This window comes from Lissotriton helveticus, chromosome 8 (genome assembly GCF_964261635.1).
Source record: "Lissotriton helveticus chromosome 8, aLisHel1.1, whole genome shotgun sequence".
NCBI classification, from domain to species: Eukaryota; Metazoa; Chordata; class Amphibia; order Caudata; family Salamandridae; genus Lissotriton; species Lissotriton helveticus.
In genome coordinates, this window is record NC_136069.1 from 1,140,595,412 (window position 1) to 1,140,618,379 (window position 22,968).

The following is a 22,968-nucleotide window of genomic DNA, read 5'->3' on the forward strand; positions in this document are numbered from 1 at the left end:
ACACTTGTTATCTGCCATTCCCTGCATTGTGTTATGTCTGTGTGGGGTTAGGTATATCACATGTAGATAGTTGAAGTGCATATAGCGGAATCTGGTGCTACGTGATACCATATGAACGCGTTCTAATGCCCTGGTCCAGCCTTTGTCGGTGAGGTCCCTATACAACATAGCCTCCCATGACTGCCGGAGTGGGACCAGATCAGTCATCAGCAGATCAGTGAGTCTGAAGCAAACCTGACTTGTAAAGTGAGGAAACCAGCTTCCAGCTGCACCCAAACGTGAGGACAATCTGCAACACTTTATGCCTCCGCGATTAGGTCTGTCCCACCTGCAACAGCGTATGCATCACCCAGATTATTGTTGCTTGTGTAAGGAATTGAGGCGGGTAGATCGGTGTCTGCCATTAGCACGTCCAAAGATTGCAGTCTACCCTCTTCCAATCAATCGTCACATGTAAGCAGGTCTACATGGTTAGCCTCCTGCTTGTGAGGAACCCACCTTGGGAGATGGAAAGGCCAACCAAGGGGACCCCCAAGGCATAAGGTTGGGAACACCTTGCATGCTTAGTAAATTTCCTCATGCTTTGCTGTGCTATACATAGTAGTTTAGGGAGTGGTCCAAGAGTGAGACATTCCCCCATTAAGAGAGATATCAGCTCTGACCGACTCAGGCTGTCCGAATGCTGATTGGAACCGAATCGGACAGCCAGAACGGTTTCCCTGCATCAAAATCGGTTGGTCAGAAATGTATCCGATTCGTCAGAAACATAGGTTCCGAATCGGAATCGGAGAATCTGAATACTGTTCGGAGCCTTTCTGACAGACATCATAATTGGCCTCTTACTTGGAGGAATCCAGCTGCCTGAACCTGTGGCAACTAAGCTCATACCCAGGTACAGGAACTGAGAAAGCACCTGTTCTTGAGGAATTACGATGCATCTCAAATTGAGGTAATTCTATTGCAATTGTATTCCTTGACAAATCCTATTCATTCAAATTCAAATGAATTGGTGAAGCTAAAAGATAACCTGTGCTCACCCTTTGGTAGCTTGGCACACAGCAGTCAGGCTTATCTTAAGAGGCAATGTGTATACAATGAGAACCCAACAAAAAGACTCCACACTGGTTTAGAAAAAGAGACAATAATAAATAATCAAGACCAAAATGACAAAAATCCAAGAAGTAAAAGTCAAGTTATTAATCTTTAGTGAATAAACACGAGTTCTAGAGCTTAGAAGCAATAAGCGCCAATGGGGGTTATCTGGTCACACTGGACTGTGGAAAAGTCAACAGTTCTGGCCGAATGTGATGGAGCTCAGGCCGGGGCAGGAGTCACACAGGCCCGGTGAAAAGAGTATGTTTATTCTGGTCACAACAGAGAGATGCAGTGTGCAGACAGGCAATGTGTAGATGCCAAGCCCGCAGTCAAGGTGATGTATCAATTTTATCCACGCAGTGGTGGAGATACAAGGTTCCGTAGATGAAGCTTCGAAATGCGTTGGTTCCGAAGTGGGATGCACCGGGTTTCTTTGTGAAGTCAAGGGAATGAGTATCTCTCAGCACTGCTGCAGCGGCGATGCACGGTTCTGATGTGTCGGACTCTCAATGTGATGCATTGCTTCTGAGCGCAATGGTGCCGATTCTGCTCGATGCGCGGTTCTGCTACACGCAGACTGGAGATACTTCAAATTCTTTGGTGCAAGTATCTGGGTCGCCTTCCAGAGAACCAGGCACAGGAGCAGGTGTAGAGACTTTGCAGCCCTGAGTCTCAAGCAACAGGAGGCAAGCCAACAAGCCCTCGGACATCACTTCAGTTCTCGCTCAGCCAGGTCAGAGAGCAGCAGAAAAGCACAGCAGAAAAGCAGATCAGCAGTCCAGCTGTCAGTCGGTGAATCAAGATAGGGATACATGTGTGGGTGGCACGATCAATGCTGCAGGCCAACTAGTAGCATTTAATTTACAGGCCCTAGGCACAGGTAGTGCACTCTACTAGGGACTTAGGCCCTGATTACGTTCTTAGCGGATGGAATACTCCGTCACAAATGTGATGGATAGCCCGTCCACTGTATTACAAGTTCCATAGGATATAATGGAACTGTAATATGGCGGACAGGATATCCATCACTTTTGTGACAGAGTATCACATCCCCAAGATTGTAATCAGGGCTTTGGATAAATTAAATACCCCAATTGTGGATAAGTCAATTAAATCGTGTTTAGAGAAGAGAGCACATGCATTTTAGAACTGGTTAGCAGGGGAAAAATGCTCAGAGTCCTAAAGCCAACAAAAACAAGGTCAGAAAAAGAAGAGGAGGAAGGCAAAAAGTTTGGGTGACCCTTCAGAGAGAGCCATTTTCCAACATGGTGGTTTTCATTTTTTAAATGACACCTAAAATGAGACTGCCGCATTCCAAATCAGTATTTGGAAGGGGCGTATTGTAAACGTTCCTTCCAAATACTGAATCTGTATGAAATTTATCAATCTTTTGCGACTGATATCTGATCCAAAACACTGAAAAATGACTGACTTCCGAGTTGGGATGGTAATACTTTTATGAAAGGAATGAATCCATTTTGGACACCTTCTCTTCCATAACTTAAAAAATAAAAGTTTGTTTGACAACAGTGGTCCATTACTAGTTCTCAAACAAACTACAGAACAATAACCTTTTTTTTAAATGCAGCCCTATTTCCTTTAAGAAAGACAGTGTGCATTTAAAAAAAAAAAGTTTACATTATTAAATAGTTATCAGACATGGTCGTCTGCTGACCCTAGCAGGCCACCATACTTGTGATGGACTCCAATCGTAGCAAATCTCAATCTGCCACATATCCGATAAATGTTCATGAGGTAGGTCAGGATTACGACCCACTTTGATTACGCATTTTGTGAACCAACTATTTGTACTTAGGTAGGTTCGTAAAATTCTTTGACAGTCACATAAATAATGGTCGCAATTTGCAACCAGTATCTTGTGACAATTTGTTTTATTTCATTTTATTGATTTTTTAACATCTGCACAACAGAACTGGGTGTGAGTACAACTAATAATCACAATTATCTTTAAATAATTGCGATTTGTTTTGCCTGCACTTCGGGTGCCCAGTTAGATGGGGATTTATTGGTCATATAATATTTAAGGTCTGGTTTGACAGCGCAGCTATCGCTGGACAATTACGTGAGCATCACCAGAGAGGGGCTTTGATTCAACCCACATCTTGGGAGCCAGAAGAAATGTTTTGAATGGGCAGAAGTTGAGTGCATCCACAAAAAAAGAGCTATCCGTCTGCACATTTTTAATCATTTTGTTTATTTATCCAGCTAAGCTTGAACTTTCAGGGGCACACACATGACATTCAAATCCTATAAAAGTGTCGCAGATAACTAGATAATTTATGCTGTATTTCTCTGACAGAAGCAGAGATGGGAGGGTGGCAGTCATTAACCTACATGAATTTGTAGGTTTGGCTTGACAGTACAACTGTCAACTGACTTACACAATATTACACAATATTATTCTACAGTTCTTCATTCTAAACAACCTCATATCCATTCCCATGCTTGTTACTTGTAATGCTTCACATTACCATACAACATTCCTTTAAAGACAGACCTACACACATTGCCAATGCTTGCTGAAGTTGGTGTTAATAAGGGTTTAAGTGACATTATTATATCACATCCCCCTGTAATTTGAGTCTTTGGTTGGGTGGGTATTTCTTTTCGCCACCATCACTAATATAATAATAAAACAAATGGCATAAGTTAACTGCTTGTTTTTTTTTGTTTTTTTTTACATATAATCACTAGTAGAACAGCCACAAGAGAATCTTTTAAAAATGTATAAATGTTATTGCTAGTATATGGTGGTCATAGTATGGTGGAGACATGTTTGTTTTCTTTTTGTTGCATATGCTTGAAATAAAAAAAAAATGCAATTGCAAAGTTATGGCTAGCGTCCCTGACAATTGATTTTACATTAAAAAAATGAGCAATATTCAGAGTATCCCTCTAGTATATATTATCAAAACCTAAAGATACGAGAAAAAGGATGCATAGGTAAATTAAAATGTTAAAAGTATTAAATGCTAGCAATCAGACAAAACACGTACAGTACAATTTGTATTCCTTAGAAGTCCAGAACAAACTAACAGACTAACTTTATTGATTCACACTGCAATTTTTTGCAAGATTCACTCTAGCAGTTTAAATATTGATGACAAAAACCAACTATACACTTTCACAATTATACATTTTCACTAGCCTAATGTGAAACTCATCGCTGGGAATCAAAATCCCTTGAAACAATCATGCATGAAACATACACGTCTGGTTACTTTGTTCTATAAAATCTGCGGGACTGTTGCTATCCTAGTAAAAAGTATGTTGCTTTCCTACCCTTAGCGAAAGCAAAACCGCATTTGACTACATGAAACTGAAAAACGATTTCTTCAACTGTCTATTACCTGGGATGGGGATGGAACTTCGATACTGAAATTAAGTCTGGACTTTGCATTAATGGGTGTGCGAAGACCATTGAGCTTGGCTGAGGAGTCTTTTTTGGAGGCAGGTGGGCTGAGGCCAGACCCTAGAGATGTGGAAAAATATGTAATTAGAAAACACAGATCTCTCACAATCCATAGCAGCTACAAGCTAGTGTAGAAATCAAAAGTAAAGAGCACAGTCGTCACAATTTCCAGGTAAGGCAATTAAGATCCAATTGAGGCAATTTAAATCTAATATAGGCCTCTGTAAAAAAAAAAAAGACAAAAAAGGCAAGGATTGTATGTACACTTACAGACGATAACCGCGCAAAACAAATGTTGAAGAAAACACAATCAAAAGTTCATATCTTTGCCTGGATGGATAACTATACAAATATCTTCAGAGCAAATGTGAACAAAAGCAAAACCTTTTGAAAGAAATTAATATCTTCTTTATAGGCTCTTAAACCAGCATCAGAAAAAGCATTTCATAACGGATTGTGTTGTTTTGTAGGGCATGGTTGTTACGTTGTTTCTCTTGAAATGTCTGTAGATAAAAGCTGTGCCCCATTTATCATTCACAATGCCCTGGAATTTGATTTGTACATCTTATGAAGCTGAGGAAAAGGGCAGTTTTTAGGTCTCGCTGAGTCAGCGCGCATGCGCTGCTCGGAGAGACTTTAGTCGGTGAGTTTTCAAAGTGCTGCTGGCTGGTGACAAGCTTGCGTTCACGCGCGAACCGCCAGCATTTAGCACCATCTGTCTATCCTTTTGCTTGCTCTCTGCCTCCGCCCCTCCCACCGCCTTCGCGCTTACAAGCTTTCGGGATTCTTCCAGTGGGTGCATCTCCGTCAGGCAATATCATGCCCACCTTACATTTCTCTTACATCGCTGCCTCAACGTGCTTTCTCTTTTTCCACAAACTCGATGTTTGTGTTCCTTTATTTTGAAATGCTTTTAGTATTACTGTTTTGTAACTTAAGGAACATTAAGGAAATGTTACCGTGAAAATGGACAACGTTAACAGTGTTTAGGATCGCAGCAGCTGCTTCATGTCCATTGCACCATTCAGGGAGTCCTTTCGTTGGCGCTTTCATGAGGACATGAGGAGGAAGCTGGAAACTTTTGGCACATTCTCTTTAAAAGAACAGAATGTTGGCGACTGGTTAGTCGATTAGACCTATGTTGCGCTTTAGATCTAAAAGCGCTATGGTGGGTGCAGCAGTCATAACTCATGAAATATGGGATGCAACTCACGAGGGGGCAAATTTGAGTGCACATTGGTTGCAATCGAACTCTTAAAATGATGGGCTGTGTGTATCCATTATCAGCACTCAGTCTTCGCTAAGTGATCTTGTTTTGTTGTTGTGTCAATGCTTTGCTGCACCCGTTTGACTTACAACATGCTTTCTCTTTCTCCAAACTCTATGTTTGTGTTACTTTATTTTGAGATGCTTTTAGTATTACTGTCACACACACACACACACAACCACACAACTACACACACAACCACAACCACACCCAACCACACAACCCACACACAACCACACACATACACAACCACAAACACACCCACACACACCCACACAACCCCACACACACACACACACACAACCCCCACACACAACTACACACACACACACACACCACACACACAACCACACACACACACACACAACCACACCCAACCACACACACAACCACACACACACACAACCACCCAACCACACAGCCAACCACAAACCCAACACACACACACACACAACCACCCAACCACGCACACATCACCACACACACAACCACACACACAACCACACCCACACACAACCACACCCACAACCATAAACACAACCACAAACACAACCACACAACACACACATGCAACTGCACACAACCACACACACCCACAACCACACATACAACCACACCCAACCACACACACAACCACACACAACCACATAACCACACACACAACCACAAACACACCCACATCCACCACACACACAACCACACCCACCCACAACCACACACACAACCAGAAACACCACACACAACCACACACATAACCACACACAACCAACCACACAACCACACATACAACCACACCAACAACCCCACACAACCACAACCACACACACACACACGCACAACCACACCCAACCACACCCAACCCCCCGGCCCCTCATGGCCTATCAGCCTCTCTCAGCCAGGTAGCGCGATCGCAATCAGTTTCACTTTCACGCGATCGGTTTCACTTTCACGGCTGTTTGAGCAGTAGCATAACCCTTCCCCCTCCCGGGTGAGTAGTGCGCTATACAAATGGTATGATTGATTGATTGACACTAGTGTGTTCAAACGAGTTGTTAAAAAAAAGTTTTATGAAAAACTGACTCTTAAAAATTCTGATTCCACAAGAATCCGAGTCCTCCACAACACCCTGTTTTTTTGTCTGTCAGCTGTGAAAAGGAGACCAATATTGCCCCATTTTTATTATTCTGTATCCTCGGTTCAATTCTGGGGTGCTTTTTAGGTTTCGACCTGGTTCGCGGAGGCGTAAACTTTTGTAACAGTATGGATGTTTCGTCCCGCCTGTTTCCCATTGGCTAGCTCCATAAATGGACGCTAGCCATTGGGAAACAGAGGCGTCCGTCATTCTCCGAGGCGACTCGTGGGCGTTTCTAAGAATTTTTCTCATCCAGCCCATTTTGTCACGTCAATGCGGCGGTGGGCGGGGTTTAATTTTTTGCTCGTTGAGGTTTCATTTGGTCATTCCTCGGCTGACCGCCGCCGGAGGAAGACCAGGTCAGAGTCTTTCTTGCCGTTTCCTCCCGCTGTCCGTTCCTTTCCCGCCCCCCCTCCCGCTGTCCGTTCCTTTCCCGCCCCCCTCCCGCTGTCCGTGCCTTTCCTCCCCCCCCCCTCCCCCTGTCCGTGCCAACACTTTATTTCACACAGTTTACCTCTCAAGTTGATTTTCGGTGCTGATTGGTTGCGTAGGCTGTGCTGAAGAAGTCCATCTGCTCAGTGCGATAAAACATGAGGGGACAATCCTCGCATTACCATTACAAATTGCTAAAAGTGAGGATGCACGGTTGTAACCTACACAGCCAGGCATTGAGGCGGGGAGTGTTTCCTCTAGCACCCTCCTTTCCCCCCCAACAGGAAATAAAAGGAGCAGTGTTGATAAAAACAAGCAAAGGCAACAGGTTTCGCCTACGCAACATATATTGGCTTTGTCGGTGTTTATTTAGGCATGTTGCGTAGCAGCGCGGGCTGCTGTGCATACTAGCTTAAAATAAAGTAAAATAAAGCGCTAAGACCCGCCCACAGTGGAGTATGTTACAGCGCTTTGTTTTTGTTTGCGACATCCTGCGTTGCTGTGCACAAATAAACATTGACAAAGCCAAATCGCACAAATAAACATTGACAAAGCCAAATCGCGTATGGGGGAGGAGCTGCAACACAACGAACAGTCTCGTAGCCATGACGGTCCTATACAGAGAGGGAGGTTTGTAGGAGTATAGACAGGCATCCTTCCGTTGTCTCGTTTAAAACCATTCATTTCAGAAGGGTGCGCTCGCGATGCCTTCGTGTCCGGCGTCCAACACTCTGCCCTTGGCCAAAGATGAGAATGAAAAGTGAGGGTGTGACGCTGGTGCTGGGAAAACCGCTTCAATTTTCAGCGTCGGCTTAACATCCCGTGATTCTGTGCAAAAGCCCTTAATCGACCCTTGCATTACCCGTAACATGACCTTGTGAACTGCAACAGTTGCTTCTGTAAAAGCGCTCCAAGGCCGTCGGGGCGATTGGTGGGAGGTGTTTGCTTGTCCTAGTTGGCTTTCCCAGAAATATTCCCATCCGTGTGAGAAAACCATCTGACATGATTGATATGTTAACGAAGCGTAAATGTTCACGAGCAGTCTGCTGGTGATTCTACAGCATTCTACCATCGCTTCACACCGACAGAGTGCTAAAGTACAACTAGAGTACTGACCTTCTGTTTCATGGCAAGCGTGGGACCTGTCTGGATGCCTCGTTGCTAGGATACCAACTTTTAATTTTAATGTACTTCCTTTGAAGTGAAGTGTATGACTATAAGATTTATTGTTAATACCAGTGATTCATTTGAGCTGGTTGTCCAGTGCTCGGCACCGGCACCTAATTGTCAGCACCAGCACTTAATTGTTAACACCTGCACTTATGACAGCTGCCATATGATGGCGCTGTTTGGGTAATGTAGTGGTGACAATACAGCAGTTGTTTATTCATTAAAACAAGTAATACATTCTGTCAAGCTATTCATATAGCCTTGGGGACCTCAAACAATCTTTATTGTCACGCTTGTAAGTATGTGATGGTGAGTAGTTGTGTTGTTATTGTAATTGGCTGCAGGAGTGGGTGGTGTAAGCTGCAGTGGCCTCCTGACAGGGCCCTGGCACTTATTTATGTTTTTTAACAAAGTAAGTTAGCACTGGAATGCAGAGTTGTAACCAAATATTAAAGAAATTACAGAACAAAGCGATTTTAGTGATATTTGGCACAAGTTTTAAGACACTAAAATTGTTTCCATTATTTTCTTTATTTCGTTTTCATACCACATATGAATTACAAGTGAGGCTTTATATAGGTATATTAATACCAAACCAGAGTGCAACGTATAAAACGCTTGATACAAAAAAGGGTGTTCAAGAATAGCCAGAAACAACAAGTGATGCACATAGGCTGTCAGCTCTCCTCTCTAGCGGGATCACTCAAGAAAGCTGAACTTCAGTGATGGTTTGGGCATGTATAGTTCCTAAAACTGAGAGAAGGGAATCTGCTTGACCCAGAACGGATACATCAGCTAGGGCACACTGTCACAGTGAAAAGCTTAAGAATGGCTTAGGCCAAACTTTCAAAAGAGAAAAGTTGGAAAAATATAAACATAGGAATAGAAGCATAATGCAAATGGTAAATCTATCAATCAAACAGGTGGCCATGCTACAAACCAACCATGGTAAGCTAGCTTTAAACTAGCATTAAACATGGCTAGCTAACCACCGTATACCCAGTTACTTTTTATCTTATTTGCAGCCTTGGCTGGCTCTGTGTGTGTGTGTGCGGCTGGCTGTGTGTGTGTGTGCGGCTGGCTCTGTGTGTGTGTGCGGCTGGCTCTGTGTGTGTGTGTGTGTGTGTGCGGCTGGCTCTGTGTGTGCGGCTGGCTCTGTGTGTGTGCGGCTGGCTCTGTGTGTGTGTGTGTGTGCGTGCGGCTGGCTCTGTGTGCGTGCGGCTGGCTCTGTGTGTGTGTGTGTGTGTGTGTGTGTGTGCGCGGCTGGCTGTGTGTGTGTGTGTGTGTGTGCGGCTGGCTGTGTGTGTGTGTGCGGCTGGCTGTGTGTGTGTGTGTGTTCGGCTGGCTCTGTGTGTGCGGCTGGCTCTGTGTGTGTGCCTTTGTGTGTGTGTGTGCGGCTGGCTCTGTGTGTATGTGTGGGTGCAAATGCAATAGGTCTCACATTTGCGAGAGATTAAGCTAATGGCAATGTAAATGACAATGCCATTTATTTATCTGTTTTCAAAACCAACACATAAATACAAATTTAGTCATTTACAATGCCAATAGCTTTAACCTTTCCAAAGGCGAAACCATTGCATTGTAAATGCCTGTTCAACTTGTTGCTAGTTCCTTGCGAATCTTACAGTTACTAATTCAAATTGTGTTACCTTTGGCTTATTTGCAATGCAAACTTTATCTCAATAAGTTGCTGTAACAAGCTGCAAGTCCGCTACGTAAGCCCATTAATTTGCTAATTATTTTCCATATAAGGTTGCAAGACCATAAAGTTGAGTTTTGAGGATTTTGAATAATTTCTTGTTTGAAGATGTTACTCTCTCCTGCGCACCCTGCTCCTGTACTAAGGTTACGAGTGACTTGGCCCCCGCTTGTGTTCTTGCATCCAACCAAGTCTGGCCTGGCCCTGGTGCGTCCCAGCCTTGCACACACTGGTGATGATCTCCGCACCTCCTTCTAGACCCCAGCTCACTACTGTTTGCAGTCTGTTACTCACCCCTCACCTCCCTGGCACTCACCCTTCACCCCGCAGGCCTGGCATTCACTCCTCGCACCTGGCACTCACCCTTCTCCCTCTTTGGCACTCAGCATTGACTCTCCGTGACACTCAACTGTCACCTCCCTGACACTCACCCTCGACCCTCCTGGTACTCATATTTCCCTCCCTGGCACATGTCCTTCCCCTCCCTGACACTCACCCATGTCCCTCCTGGCATTCACTACTCGCCCCCTTGGCACTCACTCTTCACCTCCATGGCACTATCCCTTCATCCCCCTGGCCTGGCAGCTACCCTTCGCCCCTTGCACTCACACTCACCCTTCCCCTCCCTGGCACTCACCTTTGACCCTCCATCTCACCTCCATGGCACTCAACCTTCATCTCCCTTGCACTCACCCTTCATCCCGCTGACCTGGCACTCAACCTTCACCTCCGTGGCACAAGCCCTTCACCCCCTGGCCTGGCAGCTATCCCTCACTCCTGACACTCATACTTCCCCTTCTCGGCACTCACCCTTCCCCTCCCTGGCAATCACCCTTGACCCTCCTGACTCTTACGTCTCATCTCCCTGGCACTCACTCCTCACCTCTCTGGCACTCACCCTTCACCTCCATGGCCTGACAGTCACACTTGTCCCTACAGGCATTCACTCCTCACCTCGCTGCCACTCACCCTTGACCCTCCTGGCACTAGCACGGTTTCCCCCAAGAACACAAAATAACAAGCATTGGCATAGCCAATAGGTCTCGCCTTTGGGACCTTATAAATGTTTAGCCACGCAACAGTTGATGTTGTTGCACCAAGGATATTGTGCTGCATAACTAAATACTTATAAGGTCCCAAATGCAAAACCTATTGGCCATGCCAATGCTTGTTATAAAGTGAAATTCCCTGCAACATGACACTTATAATGGAGAGCCTGAGCTCCCAGAGACAAAGCCTGATTCACTCAGAGTATTTATGAGTATGTCAACTATTAGTCGTGGAGTACGAGTTCCCTTACTCATAAATTTAATTCACATAGGTACAGACTTACACCTATGCCCATGGCGGTCATACATCTCATAGAAGGACTTCTTCACCATGTGTGTGGAAAACTACACACACACTTAGCTCTTTGTCAATGTGGGAGTGGCAAGGGAAAATGGCTGTTACATGGGGACTATCCACTAAAAAGTGTCAGGAGGCAAGGGAAAACTAAGAAGGGCACATGAAAAGATGCACACATACAAAATCACACCTACAAAAGTTAAGTAAATTGCACCTCAATACTGCTACAATCAAATATAACATCACTAATATCACAGCCCAAACAGGCTCATTTCTACTTCAGCCATGTGTTGGGGTAAATCACTCACAACATATGACCACTCATAGGTACTGCAAGGGAATTTAAAAGACACCAATGTAAGTAGGGAATAACACTACCAGCACAAAATACCTACACTCCTACAGCAAATACATAAATACATCAAAATAAATTAAATGAAAAACAATGGAAAATGATCATAACATTTTAGAACCTGCAAAAACCTATAGTAGGTACCAACCCTAGAGATAAGGTAAGATGATGCAATAAGGGTGAATTAGTTTACTCCCCTGAACTATGAACTGTGCTTCAAAAGATGTATGGAATGAGACTGACGAACTGCACCATTGATATTTTTGTTGGTGTCTGTCTGAATAAAAATTATAAAGATTTAAAAAAAAAGAACCCACAAAAACCTATAATAAAATATAAAAAGATAAAAACTACAGTACTTTTGAAAAGGCAGACACCCTTGCAAATCATGTTGTAAATTTGTTTTAAAAAATGAATTTTAAACAACCAAACATAAAAAAAGAAAAAAAGAAAAAGAAAATTGCAGACACCCATCCAAATAATATTCTATAAATGTAAACATAACAGAAAAAAATAGGCATGTGGTTAAAGAATTATAAAAAATGGGTCATCTAACACTGCTCAGTACACATGCAACGACTCAGACAACAACGGAAAGATGGCAAAGTCCAAAGTGTGGGCTCTATTTATGTGCTCCCAGGTACTTAAGTGAGTTACTTTCCTTGAGTGATGCCCATTTCCCTGTTTTTTTCAATTTATAGCTCTACATAATGAAGGTAGAGATCTATGCCTATGCTAAGCTGAGCTATATTTGGAGGATTTACACCTAAAATAAGACCCTAAGGTTACTCGTAAGGTGACCAGTAGTAACCTTATGGACATATTTTGGGTTGTATGTGTCCCCATCCCGTCCTGTAAGGAGGTGGGGCTTATATGCCTCTTATTAGGTGTAAATGTCTGCCTAGAGTTGCTCAATTGTATTTGGGAGAAGATTTATGCCTATTGATAGATGTAAATATAACTATGTGGACATTTCCTTCCTTAGATTTGCTATTGTGAATTCAACTCTTACTATTTTTACTTGCCCTCATAATTCCAAAGGAAGGTCAGACCATTTGATTAATAAATAAGAGACTTGAGTCAAGGCCCCATAAGGAGCTTGTAATGTAGATCTTGCAAAAAGACAAACAACAGGAGGAAAATCCATTCTACACATAGTGTCCTCTTGACTGGTTGAGGACAAAGTACTTACCTTCTGGAGCTTGTAAGGGAGAGAGAACAAAACCAGGTTGAGTCCATGCTACACATAGTGCCCTGCTGACTGGCCAAAGACAAAATTACTTACCTTCTGTAATGCTTTTTTCTGATAGATACTCTAGCTCACTGCAGATTTCTCACCTTTAGGAAATAGCCAGGAGCCATAATGTATCTTGAGAGGTTTGCAGCCATGCTTCTGTGTGCCCCTACATTGTGTTTTGTGCGGCTCCACAGTTACTTCATCTGCCCGGAAGTCACTGAGTGAAGCAGGAAAAAAGCACCTCATCTGCATGCTGATATCAGTTTTTTCCACTTTCTCCTCCACGCCTTCAGACACAGAGTGCGGAACACCTGGTTTGGACAATGTGTCGGATCCTACTTAGGACCTTTCTATTTGTTAAAGAGGTCTCCAGAAAAGGAATTCATTTGTTTGAATACTCTTTATGGCGGCAGCATACCATAAAGGACATTCAATATAAAAAGAGGATATAAAGCAGACCTTAAAAATATCATTAACATTTTAAAAGATGATAAACATAGCACCACATTTTTAGATTTCAGGTATGAATATACACAAGACCGTTACAAAAACACATACATGGGAATAAATACTCAGGGCTACATTTTCATAAGAATGTGAATTTTAAAATGTAAAAAGCAGTCATTTACTTAAAAAATATGCAATTCTCTTTTTCTTATTTCTTGTTAAGCATGCATGGAACAAATACTTGGACACTGCAACAACCAGGTACAAAGTTGTACCAGCTTGGAGAATCCTATAAGCTTTCTTATACCTACTAACTCCCAGCTTTTGGCAAATTGGGATCAACAATTTTGAACACAGTTCTTTGTACAATGGGCAGAAAAAAGCAGATGTGGTAAATCCTCCATATAGCCATAGAAGCTACACCCCTGGTATGACGTATTCGAAGGGCTTGACCATTTTGAAGTATGACAATTAAGGGGCAAGTTTCCATGACGGAACTGGATGTACAGTTTTGTTTGCTAAGTTAGGTTGGATATCATCTAAAAAGTGTTCGCAATTGTAATTGTCTTTTATCATTAAAAACGAGGTAAAGTGCCTTGTGCCCGCTTTAAAAGGATATTGTGCTTATGAGTATGGATTTTTTTTTTATTGTTTCACAGTAATGAGAGTGCAACAGCCAGCTGGATCACTCCACAGATCTTCCACACCAAACCCCATTAAGGAGTCTTTCACAAATTTAATCCAAGGTAGATTAGCAGCATTTGGATATCTAAGAATTTCCCCCAGCCCATTTCGATAAGGCAGAAGTTTGGGGTGGCCCAAATGCGTCTCCAGTAAATTAAAGGACAAAGTTCGACCTTATCGGTAATTCGCCGGAGTCCCAAACCGAGCTTCAGAGGTACTACAGGAGTACTGACTGGTAGACATAGGATTTGCCTAATAAATCTATTTTCTACCATTTCCAGGGGTTTACTATTTTTATGGCCTCAGAGCGCTGCACCATAGAGTGCAACTGGCAGTGCCTGGTATGAATATAGTTGAGCTACTGGTGCAACGAATTTACAAAAGGACCTTTTATACAACTTCAGCAGATCCCCACTTTGCTGCTCTAGTTTTAGTCGTCTTTTTGAAACATGTGATGACCAGTTTAGTTTCTCGTCTAGAGTAATCTCCAAATACTCAAAGAAGCGGACCTGTTCCAGGGGACACCATCTAGAGTAGGAATGGGGCGCGAGGAGGAACAGGGATTGAAAACCATTAATGTTGTTTTGTTAATATTAGTTTCCAATCCCCTCATCCCACAGAATCTACTAAAGTCATCAAGTATTTTCTGTAACCCCATGGGCGTCTTTGGCAACAGAAGAGTATCGTCTGCGAACATTAGCTCTGGAACCCTCAAGCTGGCTAGACGAGGAGCATCATTTTCACAGCTATTTAAAAGAAAGAGAACTACTAAAGTTAAGTAACATGTTCTTCTGTTAGATACTCTAACTGTAGATTTCTCACCTTAAGGACAGACACCACAGCTGTACCTCCTAAAAGGGTATGGGGAAGGGACACAGCCCAAAAATGTCCGACAGAAGATGGTAGGCAAAGTGACCTACCTGCCAGACCCAATTGTCAAGGCAGAAGTGCTTTATGAACATATGTACCAATGACCATGTTGCAGTTTGGCAAATGTCTAAAACAGCTACACCTCACTCCAGTATTGGCATGGTGACCTTAGCCCTGAGGAAATGCGAAATATGAATTCCTCCGAAAAGAAGGAGGTGTAGGGTGACTGCAGGCTGCGGTTGAGAAAAAGAAATGCTGCAAGGGGTGGTTAAACAAGTAATTTGGATCCATCTGCACCTGGCACAGCAGAATGAACCACCACATCTGGGGTCCAGAAGGAGGTTAGTAGAAGCACTTGAGCCCTTTCCATTTATACCCAGCCCAAGAGTCTGGAGATCAAGGAAAAAGGAAGAAAGGCATAAAGAACCAACACCAGCAATTGGGACAGCAGCACCTCAATCTCAAAAGCCCCCATCTTAGACTCTGGATGGAAAAAGTGAGAACAGAGTTTCATACACGCCCATAAACAGATGTATCCATAAACAGATGTATGCCTGTCCTTCCAAAAAATCTGACATTAGAAAAATTGGCAGTAGCAAGACAAAAGTACAGGTATGATGTAAAGGCCTTATAGAGACAGAAAGACATTAAATTACCCACCCCTGAATGTAGAGAGTGGATATAGCAGGCGGGGTTCAACTTAAAAGAAAGATCTGGACCAGTTCCGTCACCCTGATGGTTCACTAACTGGATGAATACAGGGTGATGAGTTAACAAATCATCACGTAGTTGAATGCCTATTATGATGAATGGTCAAAGTCATTGAACAACTTTACCTCAGGTCTGAAGGTTTAAAGAAAATTGAAAAGAATTAGTAAAAAAAAAAATAAAAAAAAAAAAGAGCTGCACAATAAAAACATGCATTTCCTATATTAAATGCAACTACATATAAACAGCAAGAAGAGTCCGCATCAGCAGAAAATCCAAAGCAGGTGGGGGAAAAAGGGCAAGAGGAGACAGGAGTAGATCCGTAGGGAGGACAAAAGTATTATGTTAGCACATATTTATAGAGCGCAAAGCTACTCCCTGGAGTGTCCTGGCGCTAAAAACATCCGAATGTCAAGTAACATAAAACACAGCCAATGACACAGTCAATAACTCACAACTGGAAGATCCACGTTTTAATCCTTTTCCTAAAGGTAAGAAGATCAGGACTCTGTCTGATCGCAAAAGGAAGGCTGTTCCACAACCGTGAGGCAGCTGCATGAAAAGATTTACCCCCTATCCGGGCCCGTAGCACCCTAGGAGTAGTGATCAAAAGTAGAGATGAAGATCTCAGGGAGCGCTGAGGGAGATAAGGCTGAAAACTATCCCTAAGATAAGGAGCTCCGATCCTATGGAAGGATTTAAAAACCAGAACCAGTGCTTTAAACTGAACTCTTTTCCGGACTGGAAGCCAATGAAGAGAAGACAGAAGCTGAGTGGTATGAGTTCTAGAACCTAACAGGAAAATGGCACTGGCTGATGAGTTCTGAATCACTTGTAGTCGGCTCAAAAGATATTCAGGCAGGCAGAGATACAAGAAGGTAACATAGGCCAATCTGGACATTATCAACGCCTGAACCACTGTCTTCCTGTATGGGATAGAGAACAATGGGAGGACATTTTGCAGCATTTTCAACAACCCAAAGCATACCCCGGCTACCCAGCGTAGTTGGGCCTTCATGGAAAGGGTAGAATCCCTCTTGACTCCCAGACACAGGGGGGAGACATATCCTGGGGCCACCATTCATACCAGATATCCGGTGGCTGAGGCCCAAAGAAGATAATCTCAGACTTCTCGGGGTTGCCTTTTAAATGATTGTGACTTAACCAAGAAAAGACTTTGGAGACCGTTGTTAATTAAGTTGCCATCAAACTCAACTCTGTTCTCGCAGGTAAACAACAGCTGAGTGTCATCAGCATATGACACTATTTTGGCACCAAAACTCTCAGCAAGAGGGGCCAGGGAGGACATGTACAAATTAAAAAGCATAGGGCTCAAAATAGAGCCTTGAGGCACCCCCAGGTTCAGAAAAGGAACTACCGCCAAGAAGGGAGAAGACCAGATGGTTTGAGAGCGGATAGCCAGAAAGGATGCAAACCAACTCAACACCGTGCCTCCAATACCACTATCACTGAGTCTTTCTAGTAATCTCGGGTGGGGCACGGTGTCGAAAGCTGCAGAGAGGTCCAGTAGCACCAAAACTGCACTACCTCCTCTGTCCAATGCAGCTTTAATAGTTTCCGCAACTTCCAATAAAGCCGTCTCAGTACTAAAATTGGCTCGAAAACCCGACTAGGGTGCAGCAAATCCTTGGTCTCTACATAGTTCGTTAAGACTTTTTTGACAAATTTTTCCAGAACCTTCGAAAAGAAAGGCAAAAGCAAGATGGGTCTGTTTTACATGCTACCTCAGGATCTGCCAAAGGTTTCTTCAATAATGGAAGGATGTTTGCATGTTACCATCTATGTGGCATCAGCCTCTCGTGTAGAGCAGTGTTCAGAATAGTATTCACACAAGGGTTGATTACATCTGCTAGTGAAGATAAGACCTTTGCTGGGAAAGGATCCATAGGCAAGCCAGATTTAAAAGTTTTCAGAAACATCAGAGATTGCTCTAAAGTAATCTCTGGGAACTCCCAGAGGGAAGCCCTGAGGCAGGAGCAGGCCGCTAGGGGGGAGTCCTCAACACCCTCCCGTTCCAGTGATTGAACTTCAAAAGAATCCTGGATCAGTTTAATTTTTTCATAGAAAGAGAGGGCCATTCGTTCCGTCCAATTGCTTGTAGGAACAAACGGTTGGCTTATAGAGGCGGGTGAGGTAAAGCTTTTTACAACATTAAAAAGGCTTTTACTCTTATTAGCCACCATATCTATTTTTGTGGACAAAAAAAGTTTCTTCGCCTCACGTATACTCTTGTAATAATTGTTCAGTGCCAGTTTGTAAATCAGTTTGTCTGAGGATTATAGTTCCTCTGCCACTCTCTTTCACGATGTTTACAGGCTCTTTTACTATCCCTTCGAGCCTCAGAGAACCAAGGGGCTGAAACTTGAGTAGATTTGACAGGTCTCACACAAGGGAGGGCCAATTCAGTGGCTTGTTGCTGTAGCCAATCCTCTAAAGTCTTCACATCCTGTTCCAGGACACCGCTTAAGAGACTCGGCCGCTGTTGCAACGCAAGTTGGATGGCCTCAGGTGTTATCAAGTGAAATGGTCTAAAGCAATGATTCACCACCTTGGCTATATCTGAAGGTTGGGGCCTAACGCAACTCTGCAGATTTTGAAATTGATCAAATAATGAGCGGACCAGGTTAGGGCTACGGGGGCATCCATATAAATCTGACTAGAGGAGAAGTCCTGATCCAGTATATGGCCTTTGTCATGTGTAGCACCACATACAAACTGGGTCAGATTAAGGATATCCAAAGATTTATATAGTCTAATAAGGTCAGGCTCCAAAGATTTATCCATATGGATATTAATACGGATATTAAAATCCCCCAAGACCGTACAATGGATGTATTTAGCTGCAATGGGAGAAATGGAATAGCTAATAGAGTCCAGAAAATTTTTCGCCTGACAAGGAGGGCGATAAATTACTACTCCTGCCATGGATTGCGGAGCCGAGAGAGTTAAGAGAAAGCCCAAACTTTCCGCCCCCTCTATCTCCACATTCGCTAAAGGAGTGCAAGTAAAGGAGCTCCTATATACGATAGCTAGCCCTCCAGGCGGTCCTTCCTCAAGATCTGGTAGCCCTGAGGAATCACATTGGCAATAGTGCGATTAGAGGCATCCGTTAACCAGGTTTCTGTAAGAAACATCAAGTCAGGGGATGAGTCGTTTAAGAAAATCATACATTTCAAAATCATGTTTTTTCAAAGAACGGACATTCAATAGAGAAGCCTTCCAAATATATCTGGGACCTCTAGTCCCCTGACCGGGGCAGTCATAGCCCATTTAACTTTGTGATTTCTTAGAGAAGGTGTGGAGAAGTTCAGAAGGGAGGCACTATTGGAGAAAGTAAAACATTTGACAGAAAGAAAAAATGCTGTAGTTTTGGAGAAACAGAGAGGTAGGAGAGAACAACATACTAGAGAATCTAAGAAAATGAGCGAGGTGTTGACGAGGAATCAGTTTGGTGGAAAGGGCAGGAATAGGAGGAAGGAGAAGCTTTAAACATATAAACAAATATAGAACTGACCAGTACAAAAGCCACAGGAACAAAAAGGAGTTAATAAAAACATTTAAGGTTTTAGAGAGTTCGCCCCATAGGTATGCACTACATTTTCACTGGAAAGTACATTAGTTAGGTTTGAGTCACAAAAAACAACCATACAATGATGAACACATGTATAATCCAGTCAGACTGTTTAGAATCAATCTTTCAGAATAGGCATTCTAGAAGTTAATATTTGCCTGAATAACAAAGAACAATCCAAAACGTGAGTGCCCATAAAAAACCTCTCCTCCTTTGCCTGTCCATATAGTACTTGGTTACTGTGTTGTCCAACCTTATCACCAATGAGGTTACAGGATGATACCTTGAATGGAGTTTGAGGTACGGAGTTGGTGGAGTGCCAGAAGTTCCTTCCAAGTGGAAGGCTAAATGTGTTCAGAGGGCAACCATGGCCCATCCTGGGATCCAAAGCCACTCCTAAAATACTAACTAAACTGAAGAGGGACAGCAAGTGAAACACCTCAGGTGAGACCTGAAGATAGAATCTATCTTTGAATGACCTCCTGAATCTCAACGGAGACAAGAAGAACAAGTTACTTATGTTTGGTAACGTCTGATGCATAGAAGCGAGGCATGGAACGGTGGTGTCCTTCAAAAGCCTCATTCGAAAAACCTCGATCTGCACAGTTAAGTTGAAGAGCGCTTCAACTTCTTGGATTTTTTGTGGGACTTACCTGACAATGAATTTGAGTGTGATGACAAGTACCGGGAAGGGCTCCATGAAGGGGCCTAGGATCTTCCGCCGGTCCAGGACTTGGAGCGTTGAGAAGTTGACTGGCACTGGGTGACCAGGAGCTTCAGGGAACGCTGCCAAACTGCCTTTGAATTCATGGTGTGGCAGTCAGGATACGCTCTGGAGTTGTGACCCAGCTCCAGAGGCAAACCTCTGTCTGTGGCAGGAACCACAGTGTTTAAACCCCACAGGTTTAGGGAACATTCATATGCACATTGAGAGCGAAAAGCTCAAAACGGGTCTGCAAAACATAAAAAAATGGATTGAGGTAGCTCTCTCCGGATCTGCGCTGAATGTGCTGTGGTGGGGCTTATGTAAGGACCACGCACATCACTTCTGGCGCAGAGCAGATTGACACAACCTATTGGTGCACAGAGGTGCTCCTCAAACATTTCCAGATCCAGTCAGACACTGGGGGAATATTCCAAGGTAGGGAACCTACGGCTATATATCTTTATCAGTCTTCAGGATCATGCAACTCTGCACTTGAGTCCGATTCATGGCTAAAGACTTGCCCGTAAAGAGAATCTTGGCCAAGTACTCACTCAGGTTGGTGACCATTGCCCCCAAAATTAGGTATGCACCCACCACATTCATGAACAAGAAATAGGATTTTCTAAGGTTTTGTAGGAACCTGTGGGATGTCAGAAGTTGACAAGCCATCTCCCCTTCTCCATCATTACATTGAAATAGAGGGCTCATGAATTAATTATCTGCTGAGGTAGGTGAATATAAGAATTCTCCATGTCAGAACCTGACACCCCATCTCACTCTCCAACCCCACAATGAAACAGGAGGATTCGTGAATTAACCATCTGCTTAGGTAGGTGAGTCGCAGAATTCCCCAATCATTCAATACCCCAAAGGTGTCAGGATCTGGTTGAAAATTAAGTAATGACTATAAACAAAATAGGTGATTCCTAAACTGCAGTTGGATCCAGCGGATCTGAAAGAGCATCTGGTGCTGGATCTGACTTGAAATGTATAGGTAAGTATTCTATAAGTCAATGAATGAGATAGAGCTCCCCAGTTTCTCATTGACTAGATCCTCTGTTGTGTCTGCATGAACTTGCTTACTCCTGTCATGCTTATGAATGGTAGTCACACAACTCCTTCTGGTAGGAAAATAACAGAGATCGAGAGATACCTTACATCAAGGCTACACTCTTGATGTGTTTGGAGGGCAGCTGGTGAAGATGACATTTGAACTGCAGCAATGCACATTCAATCAAGTGCTTCTTCTCCAGGACACAGAAGTCAGGGATTTTACCTTTTTAGATTTTCAGACAATGAGAGAACGGCAACCGACTTGCCAGATCTTAGTCATTGATTGGGGACATAGGGCAGTTGCTGCAGGCTCTAAGTTACGTCATCATCCTCTGGAACCATCCTAAGTGCAAAGAAGGTACACAGTGCCATGAGCTGTGTTTAAAAAATGATAATACTGATCTTAAAAAAGTGTGGGCATGCTTTTGACTCAAGGGACTCCGATTCAGAAGGCATCCACACACAGCTTTACTGGACACCATCTTCAAGGACCTTAGGAGTTATATGTCTCCACGCTACTAGCGCCATATCCTACATTGCTGGAGAAGAAATCATCAAGTCATATTAGAGAAGAACTCAGCCTCGTTTTCTAAAGTGTTGTAGTCCCCAGCCCACAAGATAAGGCGGACACCAGAAAATACTCTCTTTAATAATGTCTTCACCTTCTCATCCAGTGTAAGAACACATTACAGCCTCACTAGCCACATGTCTGCAAACACAAGAGGTGCTACAGCTGCTACCAGGTCATAAAATGTGGCAAGGTGCCACACTCTGGATAATGCCAGTCATGAAGCAGTAAACATTTGTCACAAAGGGTCAAGTGGATTTTGTTACAGGACAAGTAGATCTATGATGCAACTTGCCCCATGTACAAGTAGATATTTCATTGAATTCCACACCTCTGTCCTATGCCCGCTGAACGTAAAGATTGGGAAACATTGTGTGAAAGGAAAATATGGTCATTTCTGGATTGCATTTGGTGAGGTGGAGAGAAAAAGGTATATTCCCTCGAGGAGGGGTTACAGAGTCTCAAACGAAAAGAAATGGTATTTTGGCCAAGAAAAGAAATGGTATTTTGGCCAAAAATCAAGTACAAGACGCAAACTACAAGTTCAAGCAGAGAGAAGAACAAAATGATAGCTCCTATTCCTGTGATAGAATTATAAAGCTGGGCGGTCTTACACGAATAGTTCCACGAGAGGCAGTGTCCTACAACTAAACCTATCCCAAGAATAAATGTTCACAAAAGTATTAGGATGATTAGACATACCAACCGATAATAGATACAGCTTAACATTAGCAAAGAATTGAGAATGTGCAGTACAATACCCCTGCTTGTTACTATCACTGAAAGATAGAAACTGATGTCTCTTGTGAACAAATTCTACATAAAAGATAAAATTAGAAAAAAAGAGTTCGCCTCAAGTTGGGATGCACTCGCTGGAGATAAATTGCCAGTAGAGAGTTGTTCCTTAAAAACACTCGACAGTTCATTTGCGACGCGTTTCATGCCTTTGCCCTTCATCATGGCAAACTGTCTCTGAAATGGCAGAACACGGCTACCAGGCTGCTCCCTTTAAGTAGTCACGCCCATGTGGGCCGGCAACCTTCCATCACCGTAACCATGTTTGTGGGACTGGTAGTTCGTCTTTACTCCCCATGTGGGTGTGTTCCGCTGAAACAGAATTAAACATACTGTCATTGTTGCTTAAAAATCACACAGTTCCCCATCACAAGGCGCTAC

General features: G+C 43.3%; 1 protein-coding gene across 1 annotated transcript in view; it reads right to left on the bottom strand.

Annotated features, from left to right (window-relative positions):
• REV1 (REV1 DNA directed polymerase) overlaps positions 1 to 22,968 on the bottom strand; it is a 411,701-nt gene that overhangs the window by 69,457 nt on the left and 319,276 nt on the right. The window contains exon 17 of the mRNA XM_078658014.1: positions 4,467 to 4,588. Coding sequence (XP_078514140.1) covers positions 4,467 to 4,588 — 122 coding nt within the window. The remainder of the gene's footprint in view (positions 1 to 4,466; positions 4,589 to 22,968) is intronic.